A 21,619-nucleotide genomic window follows, 5' to 3' on the forward strand; every position below is an offset into this window, starting at 1 on the left:
AACATTGTATAAATGAAAAATACTAATTAATACAATGTAGTACCTTGAAACAAAAGGGCATCTTTCCCCCTCTTTCAAATACTTACAAATCAAATAATATGTAGCATTTTATTGTCAGAATAGAAACTATTCACAATCCCTATTTCTTCTCTTCCAAATCAAGTCTTTTCAGAGCCCAGCCCATTTTTAACCAATTCTCTATAGTCATAAAATAGGTATGAGTAACCTTCAGGAAATTTTTAACTTATCTAAAATATCACACTCAATGGAAGTGAAAAAATGTTCTGTACGCTTTTGTATTTTACATATGAGACTGGTGACATGGATGTTTGATGGTGGAATGAAGATGTAAAAGGTGTAAGTAAAAGTCTATTTGGTAAAGACTTGAAAATGATGTTTCATACGGCAAGCCCCTCAAGTGCTCACTGGGTTACACTTTAGAAAGTAAGACTGGGGAACCTGTTTTAATCTTCCTTTCACTAGGGAGGTTCACCCATAAATTTAGAGAACAACCTCAGAAAGCTACTGCTACAGTATTTCAAACCTTGGGACCTCCTGTCCCAAGACAAGAAAATTACTTCTAAAGTATCACAGTCTCCTGCAGCCCACATATGCCAAAGGCCTCGAAATGAACTTGTAATGCATGGTCTGGTAGCTTGCATTTGTATTAGGTACAGCTCGCTGTGTGTGTAGGATTATCAAGGGAAAGTTTGATTGATTATTATTCCAGTTCTGCCTGTGCCCCCAGGACCCACTTGAATATGTTATACCTCAAGGTGACTATTCTATTGAAAAGAATATAATATTAATTAATTAATTATTACATATAAATAATGAAAAGAAACTAATTGAGCGATAGTTCAGCTAAATAGCTCCAACAATGTCACTAACAGTGACAGCACAGCTGAGCAATTGATAAACAGTACCAGCCATTGAAAGCAGAGAGGCTTTTAAATTCATCTTTGCACATGTTTCCTCACAATGAAAACCAATAACAAAAGTGTATTTGAAATGAAGGGATGTTAGAGAAAACATAATCATTGATCAGCAAGAGTTGTCTGTTTATCATTTAAACCTCAGCATAATAAAAGATATCTGATGATATAATTTATAATATTGACAGAAGGATAGAAAAATCATCATATCAGTAACATGGAAAGAAAGAATCATCATGTGGCAAGGAACAATCAATGGGAATGTAATTTTCAATGTTATAAGTCATTAAGTTGAAGATACATGAGAGTCAGTTTTAAATACAACAGATGATCAGAATCTATTATGAAACCATGTAATAAAAATAACTTTTTAAAAATTTCACCAAATCAATAAGATACTTATTTAATAAAGTAAAAAACCTGACCTCTGAGTATAGTTATTTTGAAAGTTCCTATCATAAGTAATGAAAATGAGACTTCATCTCATTGACTTCAGAAATACACAAATACACATTTATATCAATACCATATGGGTATTATCATTATCATCCCCATTTCACAGATAAGAAAAATGAGAAGCAGGGCATTAATTAACTAACATACAGAAGGTCAGATCACCAGGAAATGATGTGACTGGCAGTTTAGTTCCTAAATCCAGCCTCATAGCAACTGCATAGCACACTTCTCTTCTGGATTAAAGACAAAACTGTACAAATCCCCAGAATCCTTGCTAAAGAGAAAACTCCATCTTAGCCTGTTTTTTTCCTTTTTCTACTCTGCGCCCCCTATTTATATTTTACAATAGCAGACATTCAATTCTGTCTTCTGATCAACTGATTACCAAGCATTCCTGATGCCTGAGGACCATCATCCCGGAACTAGAGACAGGCCCTCCCACCATACAAAGGAGTTCCATGCTGCCAATAATGCAACATGTGTTAGAATTCCTGACAGACACTTCTGCTATTTATTGTTGTTATATTTAACAATTATTTTAGATGACTTTTTCTGTACTAGAATTCAAACTAGTGAAAAGTGAGGCTGTCATCTTATAATTTGTTCCTTTGCTAGCTAGCATAGTTCCTGACACACAGCTGATACTCAACACATCTGTTAAAATGAAATCACATACCACAGCCAAGAAACAGTTTTGAAAGGAAAATCTCAGTCTACATATTAAATAGAGTTAACCATGTATTTTGCACTAAATAAGAATTTTAATTAAAAAAATGTTTTTAGATGGTTCCTTGACTTGTCTCCTTTATTCTTCATACAATATAGGTCCAAAAGTTGAAGGGTTCATTTTTTTTAATCTGCTTCATTATTGCCCTGCCTCTTCTTTATCCACCTGGACTCTGGCTACAGTGTCCTAACTATTCTTTTGAAATTAGCCACCGCCAAACTGTCTTCCCCAATTTCTCCACAGAGGCTGACATAGCCAATTCCATAAAATGAAGACTCTATCTCCTCACAACTTGTTTTAAAATGTTTTATTGATTCCATTGTGTAAAGGGTAAAAGCCAAAGTCTAAAGCATGACATCTAAGACTTTGGGATTTGACCCAATCACACACCTATCCACACACACCCTGTATTATTCTATTTTTCATCTCTTTAATGAAATACCTCCAGTTAGATAATTGTATAGAGAAAAAAATTTTATTTAGCTCATCATTCTGGAGTTTGAGAGCCTGGTTCTGGTTTTGGTTCAGTTCTCCTGAAGGCCTCATGGTATGATGCCAGGGGTTGTAGGAGTGATGTGACAGACATCATCCCCAGACAGGAAGCCAGAACAAGAGGCAGTGCCAGCCTTGCTCTTTTTATTAAAAGAAGGAGAAGGAGAGAAAGAAAGAAAGAAAGAAAGAAAGAAAGAAAGAAAGAAAGAAAGAAAGAAAGAAAGAAAGAAAGAAAGAAAGAAAGAAAGAAAGAAAGAAAGAAAAGGGGGGAGGGAGGGAGAAGGAAGGAAAAAATAAAGCTCCTCACAGAATTAACCAAGAATCCCTCCTCCCTTGGAAGAGCAGCACTCCACTGACCACTAGGCTCCGCCTCGTTCAGGTCCCTCCACCTTTTCACTTTACAGCACTGCCATCAAACTTTTAGCACGTGAGCTCTTGCAACACAAACTGCATTCAAACCATAGCACACCCCAAAATATATTCAGACAGGCTGAGCTTCTCAGTCCCCTGTGTAAGTTGAGTCCCCTGGCTCTGATATTTCCTGTGTCTGGATCCTTCCTTTTTGCTGCTGAAATTCTGCGCATATGTCAAGACCCATGGAAGTGCTCTCTTCTACTTTTCTCAGCTTTCCCACACAGGATACTTAAGATTTCTGCTACATTCCCACAAATGCCTAGTGTATTCATCTATTACTTGTCTGCAGGTATCATTTAGTAGCGATTATGTGTCTCCCCACCCAGTATATGAGCTCTTCATACCCCCAGAGCACAGTGCTCAGCAGGAAGTAGCCTTAGTATTTATGGTGCTAACAACTGACTGCTTTTACATTAATCAAGACCTACAGGGTAAAATCAGAACCAATTAAAAGCTTTCATTTATCATCTCTCTTACTCCCAGAAAAAGCATGTTCATGGTAATTCTATGGTGTTTATGCTTAATATTTCCTAAGAACATGCTGAAGACAGCTTCTTACAATGGCCCAGGTCTTCCTTTTGTTCACACAATGAGATCTCGACCCACAGATGAGTTTTCTAGGGAATGCAACCACCACACTACCTGCCCACTCTGTTCTCAACTTACATGTTACCTGCAAGGAGGAGGAACCAGACAGCAAGGTTGGGAAATGTGTGATGGAAGAACCCTGAGCACAACTGAGAATACCAGACTGGCGTTGGGAGCTCTAAAATATTTCAACACAATTGTTTCTCTGGGGATGGTGGAGAAAGGCATCGTGTGGTGAGAACAGACATTTACTGGGAGGTAGGCTCTCAGACGTTTATACACACCATGCTACAAGGAAAAGAGTAGGAAAGTCCTACTCTACCTTGAAGAAATTGAGGCTCACAGAGTCATTTGCCCAAGGTTCCCAGGGGTTGAAAAATCAAGTCATTGTGGCATCTGAAGCTGCTCTTCCACCCCAGTCTTGCTTTATTGGAAATAACAAAATCTAGGAGTTTGGGGTTCATTTTAGCTAAACATTCCAGGCTACATGATTTTTACTTCATGATGTGGCGTATGAAGTCACCTGAACAGAAAGGAGGACGTGGACAGGTCTGGAATTGAACTCAGCTCCTCCTCCTCTTCCACCCCCGTGGTCCTCGTCCCCATTCCGGGCTGCCCTGGAGTCCCATGGGTGCCTCAGGAGACCGAGGACTGGCAGTGTAGGTGCCGAACCCGCCTTCTGCGCTGGCCCTCGTGGTAGGTTCCACTGCGCAGTCATCTTCCAGGTCTATTTTAGGCCTATGGTGACGCCAAGCAACTCACCCCTCTGCTGAGTCGCTCCAGCTCTCCAGTGTGGGAGCCAAGCACCAGCAAGGCCGGCTCCCTGCTCTGCCAGGGGAAGGTGGTTGAGGATGAGACGCCTTTCAAGAACACCCTCCAGTGGACAGGGTTTCTCTCTAACCTCAGTACCAAAGAGAGGGCACTGTTACATCTATCCCCTCAGGAAATACTACCGGACCCTAGGAGCTTGAGATCCTTAGAGATGGAATCTTGTGTCCCCAGTGATAGCTAGAATGTTCGCTATTTAGTTTGTACCCAAAACATTGTTACTGCATGATGAAAATGATTACCACCTGGTAACACGTTTCCTGAGTCCTATTCTTTGACCCAGTGATAACTCAGTTATCATCATTGGTGAGATGTTTCTGTACATACAATGAGGAAATTGTAATACATTACTCCAAAGACTACTGCTTACTATGTTCCTAGCAACGAAACTCTTATAAAAACCGCGGTGGTATTTATTTTTAGGAAACAAAGACCCTGTCCAACCCAGCTAGTTCATAGCAACACCAGGATTGGAACCTACATCCTCTGCTTCCCATTCCAGAATATTTTCTACTACATAAGAAAAATAAATAGACTAGTAATAATAAACTAAGCACTAATAAAGTAGACTCCCATCTTTGTAAGGAGCTTTGTTTTGATTTTCCCTAAACCTATGCATTAGTTGGTGAAGTGTTAGGTTCTGTGCAGCCTTTTAGAAATCGAAATCCTCCAGCTAACAGTTAGGTATCCAGGTCAGATCTGCAGACTGCTGTGAATATTTCTAGCATGTGTAGAAAGAAGCAAAATCAACGTTAGAATATTTCAGGTCTTTAAGTGTGTTTCTTGTGGTTTACAAGGATGTATAACTTTCATGAGATTCTGAGTAGTCACAGAACTTAGAAAAGCTGTAACCATTTACTTGAGCTCAGAGAAATAGGACGCTATGACTGAGCCAAATTGCTAAGAAAAAATAAAAGTCAAAAAATTTAATCATAATTCAGAAATAATCACTTTTGTCTTTTCTATCGATTCTTTTAAATGTAAGAATTCAATGTTTTAGTAAAAACAGCCAAAATAAGCAAGATTTACTTAGCATTTGTAGAGTAACACATGAGAAAATGTGTAGCTAAATGAGATGAAATTTAGAAGCTGAGAAATGGAAGGAAAAAAATTCAAAAAGCCAATATAAGTAATATTTGGCCAAGAAGCCTGAGGCTAAAATACAAAATCAAACTAATTTCTGAAGAATCTACTTATTTTTTATTTGTAGGAAATGTTTCATGACAAGTCTATTGCTTTAGTTTGGAAGTCAAAATAGAATTAAATTTGCTTATTTTTAAAAACCCCTTCAAGTTCTCCCCAAATTTGAGTTTTCGTTTGTACTTTTTATATTATGATGTAGAACATTTACTGAACAAATATCAATTTGAGCTGAAATGGTATTAGGTTTTGATGATCTACCTATTTTTAGCCTAAGGACTAAGTGATTTTCTGTATTCACATTTTCATCATTTTAATGAGAATGAGGTAATATGCTGAAATGGTGTTTTCTTAGATTGTATTAAGGTTTATATATTCTTGATTTTTCATATACACCATCATATGCTTTTCCTCTAAATCAGATATATTATGAACATGCAGATATAGTAACATTTTTACTGCTAACAGCATGCTGCAGGTTTAAAAAATTAATTTTATGTCTCTTGATCTTTTACATTATCTTATTCTAACACTAGCAACAGCAGAGCTGTAATAGAACAAAGCTTGATGAAATGTATATAGTTTTGTGGTTGCCCTTGAAAGTTTTTGTCACTACAGTGCTTATTTAATATTTAAGGGTTGTCCAATTTGCATCTATTCTTAGAACAAAAGTTGGAATTTTCTTATTTCCATCACATGTTTCCATTACTATATAAAATATTGAAGGATGCATTAATGTAACATTTCAAAAATATCTATTGTATGTAATAGAAAACACGCTACTCAGTCTACAGAAATCTCAGTATTTTTTTAAAATGCATAAAACAGTTTAGATCACTAAAGCACCATTCTATATAATGAATGGTAGGTCCTATATTTTTAAAGGGCAATATTTTACCTGGGATAAAACAGAACCGGGTGTGACAAAACTTATTAAGGCTTACAAAGTCCTACCATGTTGCTTTAAAAAAAAAAAAAAAAAAAAAAAAGACAAAAGTCTGACATGATATATATCATCTCTCACAAATAATATGATAAAATTTGAATAAATTCCATCTTTGTGGGTTGGCCACAAACAGATTTTTGTTTCTCTATTTTCAGATGGCTGTCAAGTGTTTCTAGATATTCCATAATATAATGCAAACCTCTTTTATGCTGATATGGTAAATTTAGATTTTCATTAAAGACCAACTTTTATCATATAATTATGATTAATATATTTTTATAAGGTCTTAGATGACATTCCAACCACATTCTTAAGTGTTTTACATGACTTTGCATATCACAGTCATGTTACAAGTATCTAATATAATTCATGTTTACCATTATGGTTATTTATCTATGGCTAGCCTTCCTGGCCTCAAGCCATTCCTCTTGAAACCCTGGTTCAAATATTCCTTTGTAAATGACCAAATTCTCAAGTAACAAGTCCTTGTAAATTTCTTGACCTAAATTTAATTTTCATTGTTCATTATTATGCCACCAAATGTATTTTTGATAATTCATTCTACACCTTAATTACTTTATTAGGGAATGAATTGGTTTAGTTTGGTATTTTCCAAAGTTTGTTCAATAGAAGACTAATCTTGAGGTATGCATTGCAATAAATATATCATGGCAAAATTAGAAATCGATGCATGTTCTAGTCACTTTCTGTAGACTCGTTTTTTGTGTTTTTGTTTTTGCTGTGCTGGGAATTAAACCCAAGGCCTCATGTAGGCCAAGTGAGGCAAGCATTGTATGATGGAGCTTTACATCTCCACTCAGCCCTTCCAGGATGCTCAATGCATCTTGAGATACTAAAGACTCTGAGAGGTATTGAAAGTAGAGAAACACATCCAATTTTTACACTCAGCATTTTCAAAATTTACCTGACTGTGGTAACGGGCATTATTGTCACCATACTCTTTATACATAATGAGTATGCCTTAAAAGCCAACTTTTTCCATATTATTTTAAAAGCCTATACCCTTTTTTATTGGTTATTTTTAGTTACACCTGACAGAATATGTATATCTTATTGATATAATTATACAAGCAAGGAATATATCTTATTCTAGTTAGGGCCCCATTCTTGCGAACATACATGATGGTGGGATTCACTATGGTGTACCCATGTGTATACATAGGGAAGTTATTTCAGACTCATTCCACTGTCTTTCCTTATCCTATGCCCTCTTCCTTCTCTTCATTCCCCTGATGCACTGGATATCTATTCTTCCCCTCTCTCTTCTTATTGTGGGTTAGCTTCTACATATCAGTGAAAACATTTGACATTTGGCTTTTTGGAACTAGAAAAGCCTATATCTTACTGTCTACAAAAAAACAATATGTTCATTTTGTTTTCAAGACACTATATTTAGTTTTCTGACACTAGAAATTATGTCAGAATGTTTTATTTTTATAATTTAAAATACTTGACATTTAATTAAATGGAATTATAATATGGATTATATGTGTAATTTGATATATATTTGATAATATATTAATTATCTGGTAAAATAGGGAGATGCCAAACCACGCACCCCATCTGTAGCTTCACTGAAAACAAATCAAAGAATCCAACTTTTAAAGTCTGTATAGAATATTCTAACTTTATAAGTTTATGTGAATTTTTAAATACATTTTTTGAAAAGTCATCATTTATACTATCTGGCTGTTAATGCAAGGCATGCATTGCATTAAAGTACCTTGTACATGATAGGATTTATTTTCCAGTACTAGGGACTAAACTCACAACCTGTGCATATTAGGTGTTGTAACAATGAGCTACGTGCCTAGCCTTTTTATTTTGAGTCAGGGTCTTAATAAGTTGCCCAAACTGGTCTTGAACTTGGACTCCTGCCCCAGCCTCTTAAATAGCTCAGCTCTCAGGTATAGAATGCCATATCCCTAGCATGATAGGATTTTTATCTAAAGTGCTTCCTTCCTTTCTATTCTGAGTTGGGGTATAGAGGTAGAAGGCTTGCCTACCATACACAAAGCCCCGACTTCAATCCCCAGCATTGTAAAAACTAAATAAATGAAAGAAAACATTTTAAAATTCCTTATATGTAATTATCTTAAATCACAATTGTATGAGGGTCAATAAGACATGCTACCTTTTGAGGCTTAGTATGTAAAATCTCAAAAATGATGAAATTATAAATTCCTGAAAATAATGAACTTCATGCCAGAGATTCTGACATAATTCTAATCAGATTACTAACACCATTGCTATAATCCATAATTCTAGAAAGATATAAAAGTGAAATTTCTAAATTTTAGAACCATCTGGCTTCCAGTTAACCAAAAGAGGAGTTCACACCCATTTTATTTACTTGACCTGACTTTTATGGCAGGTAGCACTATTTTGGACAGTGCTATTGCTGTCTGTACAGCAGCAAAAAATTACTGTGAAAATATATCTCATCACCTTGAAAGCTTAATTTGAAACCAATTTCTATTACTAAAGTGTATGTATGTGTGTGTGCGTAAGAGACCGAGAAAAAGAAAGAAAGGAGGGGTAGGTGTGTGGGGAGAGAAACAGAAATAAGCATTTGATGACATACTGTAGCTTTCTTATGTTAAACATTTTTTTATTACAGTAACATATCTGAATAATTGAAATAACTTCACCATACAGATACCACATGCTGGAGCATGACAATGCAATGCTAATTGCATACTGTGTTAACATTTCAAGCATATTTTTTGTGACATTATTTGTATTCATATACAGGTATTAAAGCACAAGGGGATAATTTGAGTAATGATTTGTGTTAGCACATGTATTGCTTTCAAGCTAATCCTCAAACCCAGAATCTTCTGCAAATCCATTAATCACATGTTATAGTATGTATAGTCATTACCATATGAACTCAGGACAAGGAATTTTGGTTAGCCTTTGAAAGAGAAATATCAACATTATGTGGTTACTTTTGTAAGGTAAGCCTTCTTACTAATTTAATAATAATTAGTTTATTGAATGATGTTTTTACCAATAGCTTTCAAGTTAGTAGGTAGGGATAAAATGAAGGCTTTCTGTAGCTCTTCTTAGGTAAGACAGTCCAGTAAATACAGACTATGTTATTTGAGTAATTTTCCTTCAATATACTATATACATATTTATGACAGACAAAAAATGGCAGCAGTCTCAAAGTGCAATAAGTTTTAATATTCCAACTTTTGGTTGCAAGACTCTTATTTGTAGCCATGTATCTTGCTTTGTATGGATCCAGCAATTAATGCTTTTTTAGGCATAGAGACTTCAACCTGGTTCCTAAAAATCTCAGCAAACTGACTTGATCCAATAACATATTGGATCTGAATTTTACTGTTGCTTAGGCAAAAACACACCATAAAATTCAAGGAAAATGAATGTTTAAAAAGCAGGATTTCTCTTTTCTTGACTTTGTCCATGCAAAGTTCAAAGCTTGAAAGGGAATTTAGAGAAGGAGCAAGATAAGAGGGAGAAGAGAAACAGAAAGTAATGTAAGGCATAAAATTTTCATCATAAATATATTTCTAAATTTTAATTTATTTTTAAGTTAACATTAGTCCAAAAAATTAGATAACTAATAGTTAGATAACATGACTCAAAAACAAATTCTCAATTTAAAAAGAAGAGCATATATTTAAAAAATCATCAGGTCACAGGAAGACAATTCATTACATAGTTACATTTTTTATTAACTCTTAGAATTAAGTAAACCAAAACTCAAAAAGTAAATTAGCATTGCAAAACAAATATGGAAAGCATTTTCTGTCACTCCTGAGGTATTTCCTATTATTTTTGAAGAATATACAATTAAGAATGAATTAATGCTTTACAGAAAATTAAATAAAATTTATGAAGCTAGTTTTTTGGTGCTTTTGAAAAGGCTGAATATTGTATGTTGAAGAGAATTTCTACACAGAATGACTTTGACATGTTAAAGAAGAGAACATTTGAATTTATTTGTATTAAAACATCTGAAATTTCAAGTTAGATAAAATTCCATACTCATCTACTCTCAAGTTAAAAATAAAATTAAAATAAGATAATATTTACACAGTTAAACCACAATAATAATCTCTTTAATATACAAATTCTCAAACTAATAGTACTCAGGGGCTTTTGGATATATCAATTACCTATTGCTTTGCAACCAATTACCCCCCAATTCAGAAGAAAACAATGTCTTATGTCTGTAAATCAGGCAGCTGGACATCACTTAGTTGGATGCCCTCATTTTCTTATGGCTAGAAGCCATATCATCTAATTATTCATAAATATTAGATGAAAAGAAAGGGATTTTTGTTGTTTGGGTTTTTTAATTTGGGACATGAGGAACTAGTGGAAACTTTTTGTGTATTTAGACCTAACATAGACATATAATAAAATTTGTGTACATATCCTGACATTTTATCTGTAACCAGGAATATCAACTACATACTAAACAGAGGCTACCATTTTCATTTCCATGCTTGATCCTGTTACAACATCATTATATTCTTACCATAAATGAAATGCATTAAAATGTTGCTAGTAAAGTTAATCAAAATATGAAGAACAATAGTACCTTCAACATAGTATATAAAGCAAATGGGAACTAATCTACAGTGCTGGTTTATTTGAGTGAAAACTAATTTGCAGTCTCAGACTGGGTTTGTATTTGATGATTTAAAATAAGAAGGTTCTTCCCTAGGCAATCTGGAAATCAAACCAATCTTATAGCATTCCAGTCTTAAGATTTACCCAATGAGTAGGGGTATGTTTTTCTCTATAACATAATGAAAATATGCTTCCATCGTAAGTAAACCAAATTCCCTTTTTAAAAGCCCTGGTGAGAATAGCTTTCACAGTTTTTCAGATAAAGTTATTTTCTCTCCTAGAAGAAAGAGTTGGATTTGTACTAACACTTATGCTGATATGTTTTTACTCTGTGAATAAAAAATTTATAATAAAAACTAAGGGTATTTTATACCTCTAAAGCATTTCTATGGCCTCTGGAGACTTCATGGTTCATTATTGCATCTTCTCCTCTTAGTTGCTCATTAGGGAATAGCACTACAGCAGCCAGAGTGCACAGCATGCCAGGTAGCATATATAAACAATGAGCAAATGGCTTTTATTCAAAACTTCATCATATCAAAGCAGATCGGTATAAAAAGGCAAATGTGGGTAATAAAATTCTAGTGCTCAAAATAAGGCCAGATGTAAGTAGCTACAGAAGTAAAATTTGGTTCATCAAATAGCAGGGTAGTTACATACTTTTAAATTTACTACTAGTTTTCAATTTGTGTGTGTGTGTGTGTGTGTGTGTGTGTGTGTGTGTGTGTGTGTGTTTCTGGAGGAAGGGTTCCTCCCAGTATTGAGCATTTTCATTTTTTATTTTAAATAAAAATTGCACTCTTGTATGACAAAAGACAGAATTTCCAAAACATGCACTATTGCAAATTAAGTGACCATTTGTGACTTAAGATAATGAAAATGGTCAATGAACTGGGTTGACAGCATTTATCAGCCGCTGCAAGTTGTATCTCCTTCATGGTCAAATCATGATTAAAAAAAAAAAAATACTTAAAATATTCTATGAAATGACTGACTTGTTGATCGTTCTTATAGTGATGATTTTATAAGATTTTACATTATTTATTCTGGAAAAGCTATCCCATGTTTGAGAATTCACAAAATAAGTCATAAATACTTCAGGAATTTCCTTCATCCCAATATTTTGTCCTCTTTTCTCACAATGACAATGACTAATTATTTGGGATGCATTCAGCAAAGAAAATTCCCAACTGGAATGTGGGTGCTAAGTAGTCAAAAAAAAATGAAGTAATGAGCAATAATTTAGGAAAGAAATAAATAATTTCAATCGAAAACTCTCAGAAGATGGCCTTAAAAGCAGTCTATCTAACTTACAACTCTGGGTTGCCAGCTATCCAGTTTCTGAATTAAACCAGGCCAATCTGCCTACTCAGTTCTCCTGCTGTGAGGTCGTTTCTTGATTTACTGGAAATAAATTTTAGGATATTAAAAAGAAGTAAAACATTCATGAATTTTGCAAATGAATTAGCATCTATGAGAAGAACCATTGGTTGAAGAAGTTTCAATAAAATTTCTGAAAGGAATATTACACTTTCTAAGGAGTTCAATGATAGTACTGTTAACATTTTGTGGAAAACTAAAAGCTCATTGTTGGTTTTGAAACTGTAAGTAAGAAATGGAAGTAAATTGCTATGAAACTTATCCATAACAATGGACAGGAAGAAAACTCCATATTGTATTAAAAAAAAAAACTCTTAAAGGTATGTCAATTATTAGTAATATGTGGTTACTAGAATTTTCTGTTCAGAATCATTTAGATTTTCTATGGTGCAATAAGAAACTACCATATTAGACTTTTTAATGTAAACTGGAGTCAACATTGAGAGATTTATTACACAATACATGTGATGCATTATGTTTTAACACCAAAATGACTTTGAAATGTTTGCTCTTCTACTTCTGCAGAAGAATTGTATTTAACTATATGTTTACCCATCAAAGATATACTTTCCAAATAAAAATGAATGTTATGAGACACAAAAGTCTCATAGAATTCTGTCATTACCATCATTTTCTGTTCCTTTATGTGATTCCCTATAAAAGGTAAAGATAAAAACTATATTACATTTTATTGTTAGCCCAATGGATTGTCTTCTGTTTTAGACCATAATATGATCTTATCAGATCCTTACTGAAAATGTACATTATTACATGTTGATAAATTCCCACACAGAGGAATAAAAATGTAGGAAAATCAGGTTTGGATTTTTTCTAGTACTTTACACGTGCTATGTTAATGGTAAGCCCATTTTATACTTAATCCTGTCATCAAGCAACACCAGGCTTCTAAATCTTTTGTGTTTCATTTTAAATGATTACTGTGAGTAAGAGAACTACAACATATTATACTATTAATGCTTTTTCAAGTCAAAAGCCATATTATCTAGAAAATAATTTAACACTGTAATGGGATCTTCAAGATCAATTCTGTTTTATAATCTCTGCAGAAAAATAACATTTCTAGTAGGAAGGAATTATAAACCTAGCAAATTCTAGACATTCACATATTTGTGTAAACAATTTTAACATGGTTTATTATATTTCCAGAAAGGTTAAATCTTATATTCAATTTTCTGCTAATTCTTCTTTCATGTATTATAATAAATAAATATATATATATACTATTTGAGTGCATGTGTGCATATATTTCCACACATATATGTCATATATACATAAAACAGCACTTAATGGTCACTGTCTTTGTGTGTTCAACTTGAGGCAGTAAAATAATTGCTATTATGCATGACCTATGATGATCTTCCTTTCAGTTTCATGAATGGCCATATCGGGATGTAAACAAAATATTGGAGCGTGTCATTCCAGGAGAATTGTATTTTGTGTTGTAGACTGGTGTTCTCATGAAGAATTGGGTACTTCCTGGTAGTAAATACCTACAAATGACAGTTAAAAATTTAGATTATTACAAGCAAATCAGTATTAACATATCTCACTAAAGGGTTATGTGTTCAGTAATTTATATATCCTCTATGAAATATGTTACTGAACCAACAGTACAATTCACATAAAAAGATTTCCTCCCCAAGATCAGGGTAAGAGAAGATCATAGAACCTCACTCAAAGAATCGAATACAGATGTAACATATAATATTATTATCTCAAGATATCCCATAAATAATCATTGAACTCAAATGCTATGAAACTGTTTATGTGGCTCCTGTTAATTTAGAATCCATCATCAGTCCCTGTAAGTAACATGTGGAGCCAAGTATGTCTTAAAAGATGGGATGTAAGAATTTGACAAACCATATTAACAGTAATTATGTTTCAAGAAGCTGGAACTACTGATTATAATTTAAGATATATCATTGATGCATTATGGCTAAGGGTAATCTCAAAGAAAAAGTTAAAGATTAGCATTCATAATTAGATTATAAATTTTATATTCTTAGGCTAAATAGTGCTTATCATTACAGGTTATGTGTAAACCTCATAGCTAGATGTATTTCAGAACATGTGATTTTTCCAGGTTTTAGAAAGACAATATAGTGCATATACTGTACAACATTTCCATTGGGCATGCTGTAAATAAACTATTAATATAGTAAAATGTGTGACTCTTCATAAGCAGAGAGACAAAGACTATAAGAAATTTCATGTCGATTCATGTTATAATTGCCAACAAATGGTCCCCACCCCCCTTTTTTAAACTCATATACTCGGAAACTAGGAATTTCAAAGAAAATCATACACCCATATAACCCCTTTTCCTATGAAAACCTTGATTAGCATTATGCCAGTCCAAACTACATGTCTAGAGAGAAACAAGCAGGGAAATCCTCATGAATAACACTATTTGAAGTATAAGTCCAAGTAATAATGTAAAAGGACAGGACATGCTAAAAAGTCAAAACAAAGATCTCTATGAGAAATTTCTAAGAGGAGAGGTTGCAACAGAAGGAGACTGGTCATTAGCAGTGGTTTTAGAAATAAACAATGAACATCAAATTATTCATTTTATTTTCTTCATTTGACATCGGAATCCTTGGGTGACAGTATCATAAATCTATAGATATATGAAAAAAGTGAAGGTCAAGAACACTATTAGCTACTATTCTATGTTAGATAATATTGGAAACTATTATACATGTCAATGGCAAATTACATTTATATTTGTTTTATCTGAATTTTGTTAAAGAAAATGGATTCATTATAAGCAGCTTTGTACAGCATTCAGATTAAAATGACAGCACTTTCCATAATACACATAAACATTTTTAGCATAAATTATCTAGTAATATCCACTAAATCTATTATCTAACATCAAAAGCTATAAGCAATTGCTCAAATCATTAGGTTAATAGAGCAGTAAAATAATATACAACAAAGTAAATTAAATCAAAATTCCATAATGGATGAAGAATAAAGAAACAATTTCTCACATCATAGTTTATATATTGCATTAATATCATGGGTAATTTATATGGATTAATTATGATGTCAAGAGTTAGTGTAGTCATGATTAATCTGATACCCTTTTTTTTTTTTACAATATCTTTATTTTATTTATTTTTATGTGATGCTGAGAATCAAACCCAGTGCCTCCTGCATGCTAGGCAAGTGCTCTACCACTGAGCCACAACCCCAGCAGCCCAATTTTATACTTTTTGCTTTGAAAAAGCTTCCCTTCCTATTTGGGACAGAGGTACAAAATCAACTAAAGTGTTTGATCAAAATTCATTATTCTGTATTAGTTGACAGTTAATCTACCTTCTTTTAAAATGCATTCTGATTGTACTGGTAATTACATAGTAAACACTTACTCTACCAACTTTCTTACAAAGAATTTCCAAGCAATCAATAGGAATTCAGTAACATTCACATAAATTTTTGTAGTAAAGATCTCCATTTCACATGTGAAAAAATGAAAATGCAAAGTCCAGACCACAGCTAACTTCTATTTAAGTAAACAAATACTTAAATAGCATTTTCGGTGAGCACAGTATTATTTCAAGTAGTTCACAAATGTTAATTCAGTTTTCATAACAATTCTATATATTAGATATTCTTGTTAGCTAAATTTTATGGATGCATAAATTCCATGACGCAAACAGTGGCCAAATTCCTCTCGTATGATCACACAGCTACTAAGTGCAGACCAGGATGCAAAGCCACAAAAGCCAGCTTCAGCATCACTGCTCATCACTACTATACTATGCTGTTAGGACAATTTCACATAATTGTCACTGTACATGAATCCAAATTTTTAAACTAATGGGTACAATTATATATTTTTTTGCAAAAATATGAAGTATGAAATAATGTGAAAATAGAAAAATATTATATATGTCATAAAATTAAACTTTCAATAGAAACAGAAAGTTAAAAAAACTTAAGACTGGAAAAAGAAGTACATATGAACTTAAACTGGAAGAAACAGTTTGCTTACTTAAAGCAAGTGCTGTGGGATATTTTAAAGTATTACAAAGAAATAAAATGTATTATTTGTCTTAATGTCTCCATTATTATCTCTTGGAAGATCCCACACTAGCTGAACACTAAAGATGACTGAATGTTCCTTGCAGTGAAGTTAAGTAATACAATTTGAATTTGTAACAGGAAAATTACCTCAAGGAAGCAAATTTAAAGACCAGGTCTAAAGAGTTTTTATAAAACACCAAAAAGTATGAAAAATTTACAACTTTATATATATTCTAGTTTTTCTTATGTACAAAACAGGCTAACTCAGATGCTTCATGCCAAGGAGAAATAATTCAGACCCCCTTATATCATCTGCTTCACCCACACAGCCTCACTCCTTTTCTCTAAGGCTAGGTATAAGCATCTTCACATACTGTACTGTATACATACTATACACATAGAACACATGCTCATTTATTCCTGATTCAACTGGTTGGTCTTTTATGTTCCTTCTTCTTTTTATTTTTATAGACTGCATTTTGATTAATTGTACACAAATGGGGTACATCATTTCATTTCTATGGTTGTGTACAATGTAGATTCATGCCATTCATGTCATACATGTACATAGGGTAATGATGTCTGTCTCATTCCACCATTTTTCATACCCCCCCATTTCCCTCTATGTAATCTAAAGTTCCTCCATTCTTCTCTCACCCCCTACTCCTACTCCCACTGTATATCATGATCCACTTATCAGGGATGACATTGGACCTTTGGTTTTGGGGGATTGGCTTATTTCACTTAGCAGGATATTCTCCCAATTCCATTCATTTATCTGTAAATGCCATAATATTATTCTTCTTTATAGCTGAATAATATTCCACTGTGTATATATACCACAGTTTCTTTATCCATTCATCTGTTGAATATGAAGAGAGAGCCTAAAGAGTGGGAAAATATCTTTTCTAAACGCACTTCAGATAGAGCACTAATCTCCAAAATTTATAAAGAACTTATAGGACTTTACACCAGAATTACAAAGAACCCAATCAATAAATGGGCCAAGGAACTGGACAGACACTTTACAGAAGAAGACATACAGGCAATTAATAAATATATGAAAAAGTGTTCAACATCTCTAGTAATTAGAGAAATGCAAATTAAAACAATCTAAGATTTCATCTTACTCCAATTAGAATGGCGATTATCAAGAACACAAACAATAATAGATGTTGACATGGATGTGGGAAAAAGGCACACTTTTACACTGCTGGTGGAGTTGCAAACTGGTACAGCCACTCTGGTAAGCGGTGTGAAGAATCCTCAGAAAACTTGGAATGGACTCACCTTTTAACCCAGTTATCCCACTCCAGGGTTTACACCCAAAGGACTTAAAATCAGCATACTACAAGTGTTGCAGCCACATCAATGTTTATAGCAGCTCAATTCACAATAGCTAGATTGGAGAACCAATCTAGATGCCCTTCAGCAGATGAATAGATAAACTATGGTATACATATATATACACAATTTTCCTTCTTCTGGAGGGTCTCTAGAATATGAAGCATTTCAAGACTGGTAAGAAATTAACCTTGGAAATGAGGAAATGTAAGCTCCACTAACTTTCTAGTATTTTCCTAAAGTAGGACAAAGACATCTGACCCCCAACACCCCAAACCAGAATAAACTCAGCTGCCTGATATGGGGAATGGGGAATAGATAAAGTTTATCAGAATATATGTTCAGTATTTTTTGAAAACTTTTTTATTGTAGTAAAATGAAATAACATGAAAGTTATAATTTTTTACCATTATCAGGTACACAGTCAGTGCATTAAGTACATTTACAATATTGTGTAACCATCACCAGGGATTCCAGAATATTTTCATCATCCCAAACAGAAATTCTATACCCATTAAATATTAATTACCATTTTCCCTCCTTCGGGCTGGAATATAGTGCAGTAATAGAGCACTTGCCTAGCATGCATGAAGCTCTGGATTCAATCCTCAGCACCACACACAAACACACACAAAAATTTCTCATTCCCCTCCTCTGTACCCCTGGTAACGTCTACTTCCTCTATCTATAAATTTCCCTGTTCTACATAATTCATATAAATGGATACCACAATATTCATCCTTTTGTGTCTGCTTATTAGCATGTTTTCAAGGTTCATCTATACTGTACTGTGTATCAGATTTCATTCTGTTTTATGGCTGAATAATATTTCATTACATATGTACATCACATTTCTTTATCCATTCACTTGTTGATAGACCATTGAGTTGGTTCCACCTTTTGGCTGTTGTAAAAAATGTCGCTGTGAATGCTGATGTGCGAGTATTTCTTCGAGACCTTGTTTTCAGTTCTTCTGGGTATAACCTAGGAGTGCGTTTCTTGGGTCATATAATAACCTTTCGAGATATTGCCAAACTATTTTCCACAGCTGCTACCCTGTTCTACATTCTCACCAGCAATGCACGAAGGTTCCACCTTCACTCCCTTCCCAGCGCTTAATATTCTGCACTTTTTTAAAAAACCATTCTAGTGAATATTCATTTTGCTGTGATTTTTAACTTTGATTTGGGGGGTTAGAGGATAAGTGCTGGTTTCCAATTTTACCTTTGTCACATGTTACCAATGTGGACTTTGATAAATGACTTAACTTCTTTGTACTTTTTTAGTTTTCTCAGTTGTGAAAACAGTCCAGTAGCTTCTGCCATGCCTGCCTCATACAGTATGGAGCCAAAGAGAAAGTACTTTTAATAATTTATGTATTATGAGCACCAGCCTCACTAGAAAGAACATTCCTACTCTGAGATAGATATATCAAACTATCTTAATGTAGGGTCATACATGATACCAGGTATTTAACTCCTCAGTTTTAAAACTTCTTAATTGTAAAGTATAATACACATTCAGAAAACTGCATAAAACATTAATATCCAATTTAGTGAATATTATAAAATAAGTATTTTATAACTACCTCTCAGGATAGGTAACTGAAGATTCATAGTATCCCTGGGCCCTGAATTACAACATCTCCATGAACTCCCTCCCCATAAAGTTAATCACTATATTAACATTTATGGCAATTTCCTTATTTTCCATCTAAGTATATATTCCTTAAATTTAGTTTTGTGTATTCTTATTTTAAATAAATGTATAAAGTATGTATTCCTCAGTATCTGACTTCTTTAATGAAACTTTATGTTTGAGACTCAGCCATATTGCTATATTAGATGTGCAGTTTATGGATTATCAAACCTGTATAAGATTTCATTGTATGGATATTCGAGAAAATGCATCCATTCTTCCATGGATATTTGAATTGTTTTCAATCTTTACATATTATAAGTAAATACTGTTATGATCATTCTAGTAAGTGTCTTGGTGCCCATGCCAACACATTTCTGCTGAGTTTACAGGGAGCAGAACAGCTGCAAAATGGGTAGACTTTAGTAGGTAATGCTGAACTGTTTGTAAAAGGTACCAGTTTTCACTGCCACCAGCAGTGTAAGAAAGTTCCCATTTCTCTACATTCTCATCAACTCTTGGTATGCAGAGTTGGGTATGCATTATTTTTGTGATTTTGTATTTCCCTGATTACTAATTAGCGTGAATACTATTTCAAATGTTTGTTAGTATTTTTTCAAATATATTCCCCATTTTCCTATTCAGTGGTCTCTTTCCATGCTAGAAATTTGTAGAAGTTCTTATATGATATGTATAAGAATTTTTAATATATTTTATGGATTACAAATACCTTCCTCCATCCTGCAGCATGCTTTTCTGCCCCTGAATAGGATATCCCGATGAACAAATGTTCTTAATTTAACAGTGACATATATTCATCTTTTCACTTATGATCAGCACTTCTCAGTCCTCTTTTTATAAATACTAAATATCTCAAATTCAAGAATATATTCTATATTATCTCCTGAAAGCATTGGTTTTGCTTTTGCTTTACCTGTCTGTTTACTCAGCTGGAAAATAAATTTTTTTTTTATGGCATGGATAAGTTTTTTTTTTTTTTTTTAATTACTATTTGGAAATCTAACTGTCCAGAACCACTTCTTTAAACAAATTTTCTTTTCCCACTCTTTGTAAATAAGGGACCCCGCTTTTTGTCATAAATCATGTCAAAAAAGGTAGGCCAAGGTGTATTTATGGCTCATTTATTTACACTTTTGCAATTTCACATTAGCTTAATTTAGTTTATCTTTTTTTTATTAAAATTTTTTTTTTATTTTTACAGACACATTTTGATTCATTGCACACAAATGGGCTACAACTTTTCATTTCTATGGTTGCGCACGATGTAGATTCATGCCATTCATGTGATCATACATATGGTAATACTGTTCCATTCTACTGTTTTTCCATTCCCACAACCTCCCACCTCTTTTTCCTCTACATCATATCCAAAGTTCCTTCATTCTTCTCTTCCCCCCACGACCCCCCATCATTATATATTGTCATGCACTTATCAGAGAAAACATTCGGCCTTTGGTTTTTTGGGCTTGGCCTATTTCACTTAGCATGATATTTTCCAACTTCATCCATTTACCAGCAAATGCCATCATTTTATTCTTCTTTATGGCTGAGTAATATTCTATTGTATATATATACCACAGTTTCTTTATCCATTTGTCAACTGAAGGGCATCTAGGTTGGTTCCACAGTCTGGCTATTGTGAATTGAGCTGCTATGAACATTGATGTGGCTGCATCTCTGTAGTATGCTGATTTTAAGTCCTTTGGGTACAAACCAAGGAGTGGGATAGCTGGGTCAAATGGTGGGTCCATTCCAAGCTTTCTGAGGAATCTCCATACTGCTTTCCAGAGTGGCTGCACCAATTTGCAACTCCACCAGCAATGTATGAGTGTACCTTTTTCCCCACATCCACGCCAACACTTATTATTGCTTGTGTTCTTGATAGTAGCCATTCTAATTGGAGTTAGATGAAATCTTAGGGTGGTTTTAATTTGCATTTCTCTAATTACTAGGGATGATGAGTACTTTTTCATATATTTGTTGATCACCTGTATATCTTCTTCTGCGAAGTGTCTGCCCATT

The 21,619-nt window shown here is 33.8% G+C and overlaps 1 protein-coding gene across 6 annotated transcripts in view; it reads right to left on the reverse strand.

Annotated features, from left to right (window-relative positions):
• Positions 1 to 11,840: 11,840 nt before the first annotated feature.
• TTLL7 (tubulin tyrosine ligase like 7) overlaps positions 11,841 to 21,619 on the reverse strand; it is a 131,881-nt gene continuing 122,102 nt past the window's right edge. For all 6 annotated transcript variants that reach the window (XM_079139605.1, XM_079139602.1, XM_079139603.1 and 3 more), the window contains one exon: positions 11,841 to 14,046. In XM_079139605.1, coding sequence (XP_078995731.1) covers positions 13,926 to 14,046 — 121 coding nt within the window. In that variant the 3' untranslated portion in view covers positions 11,841 to 13,925. The remainder of the gene's footprint in view (positions 14,047 to 21,619) is intronic.

Source organism: Sciurus vulgaris, assembly GCF_902686455.1.
Source record: "Sciurus vulgaris genome assembly, chromosome: 1".
Classification (NCBI taxonomy): Eukaryota; Metazoa; Chordata; class Mammalia; order Rodentia; family Sciuridae; genus Sciurus; species Sciurus vulgaris.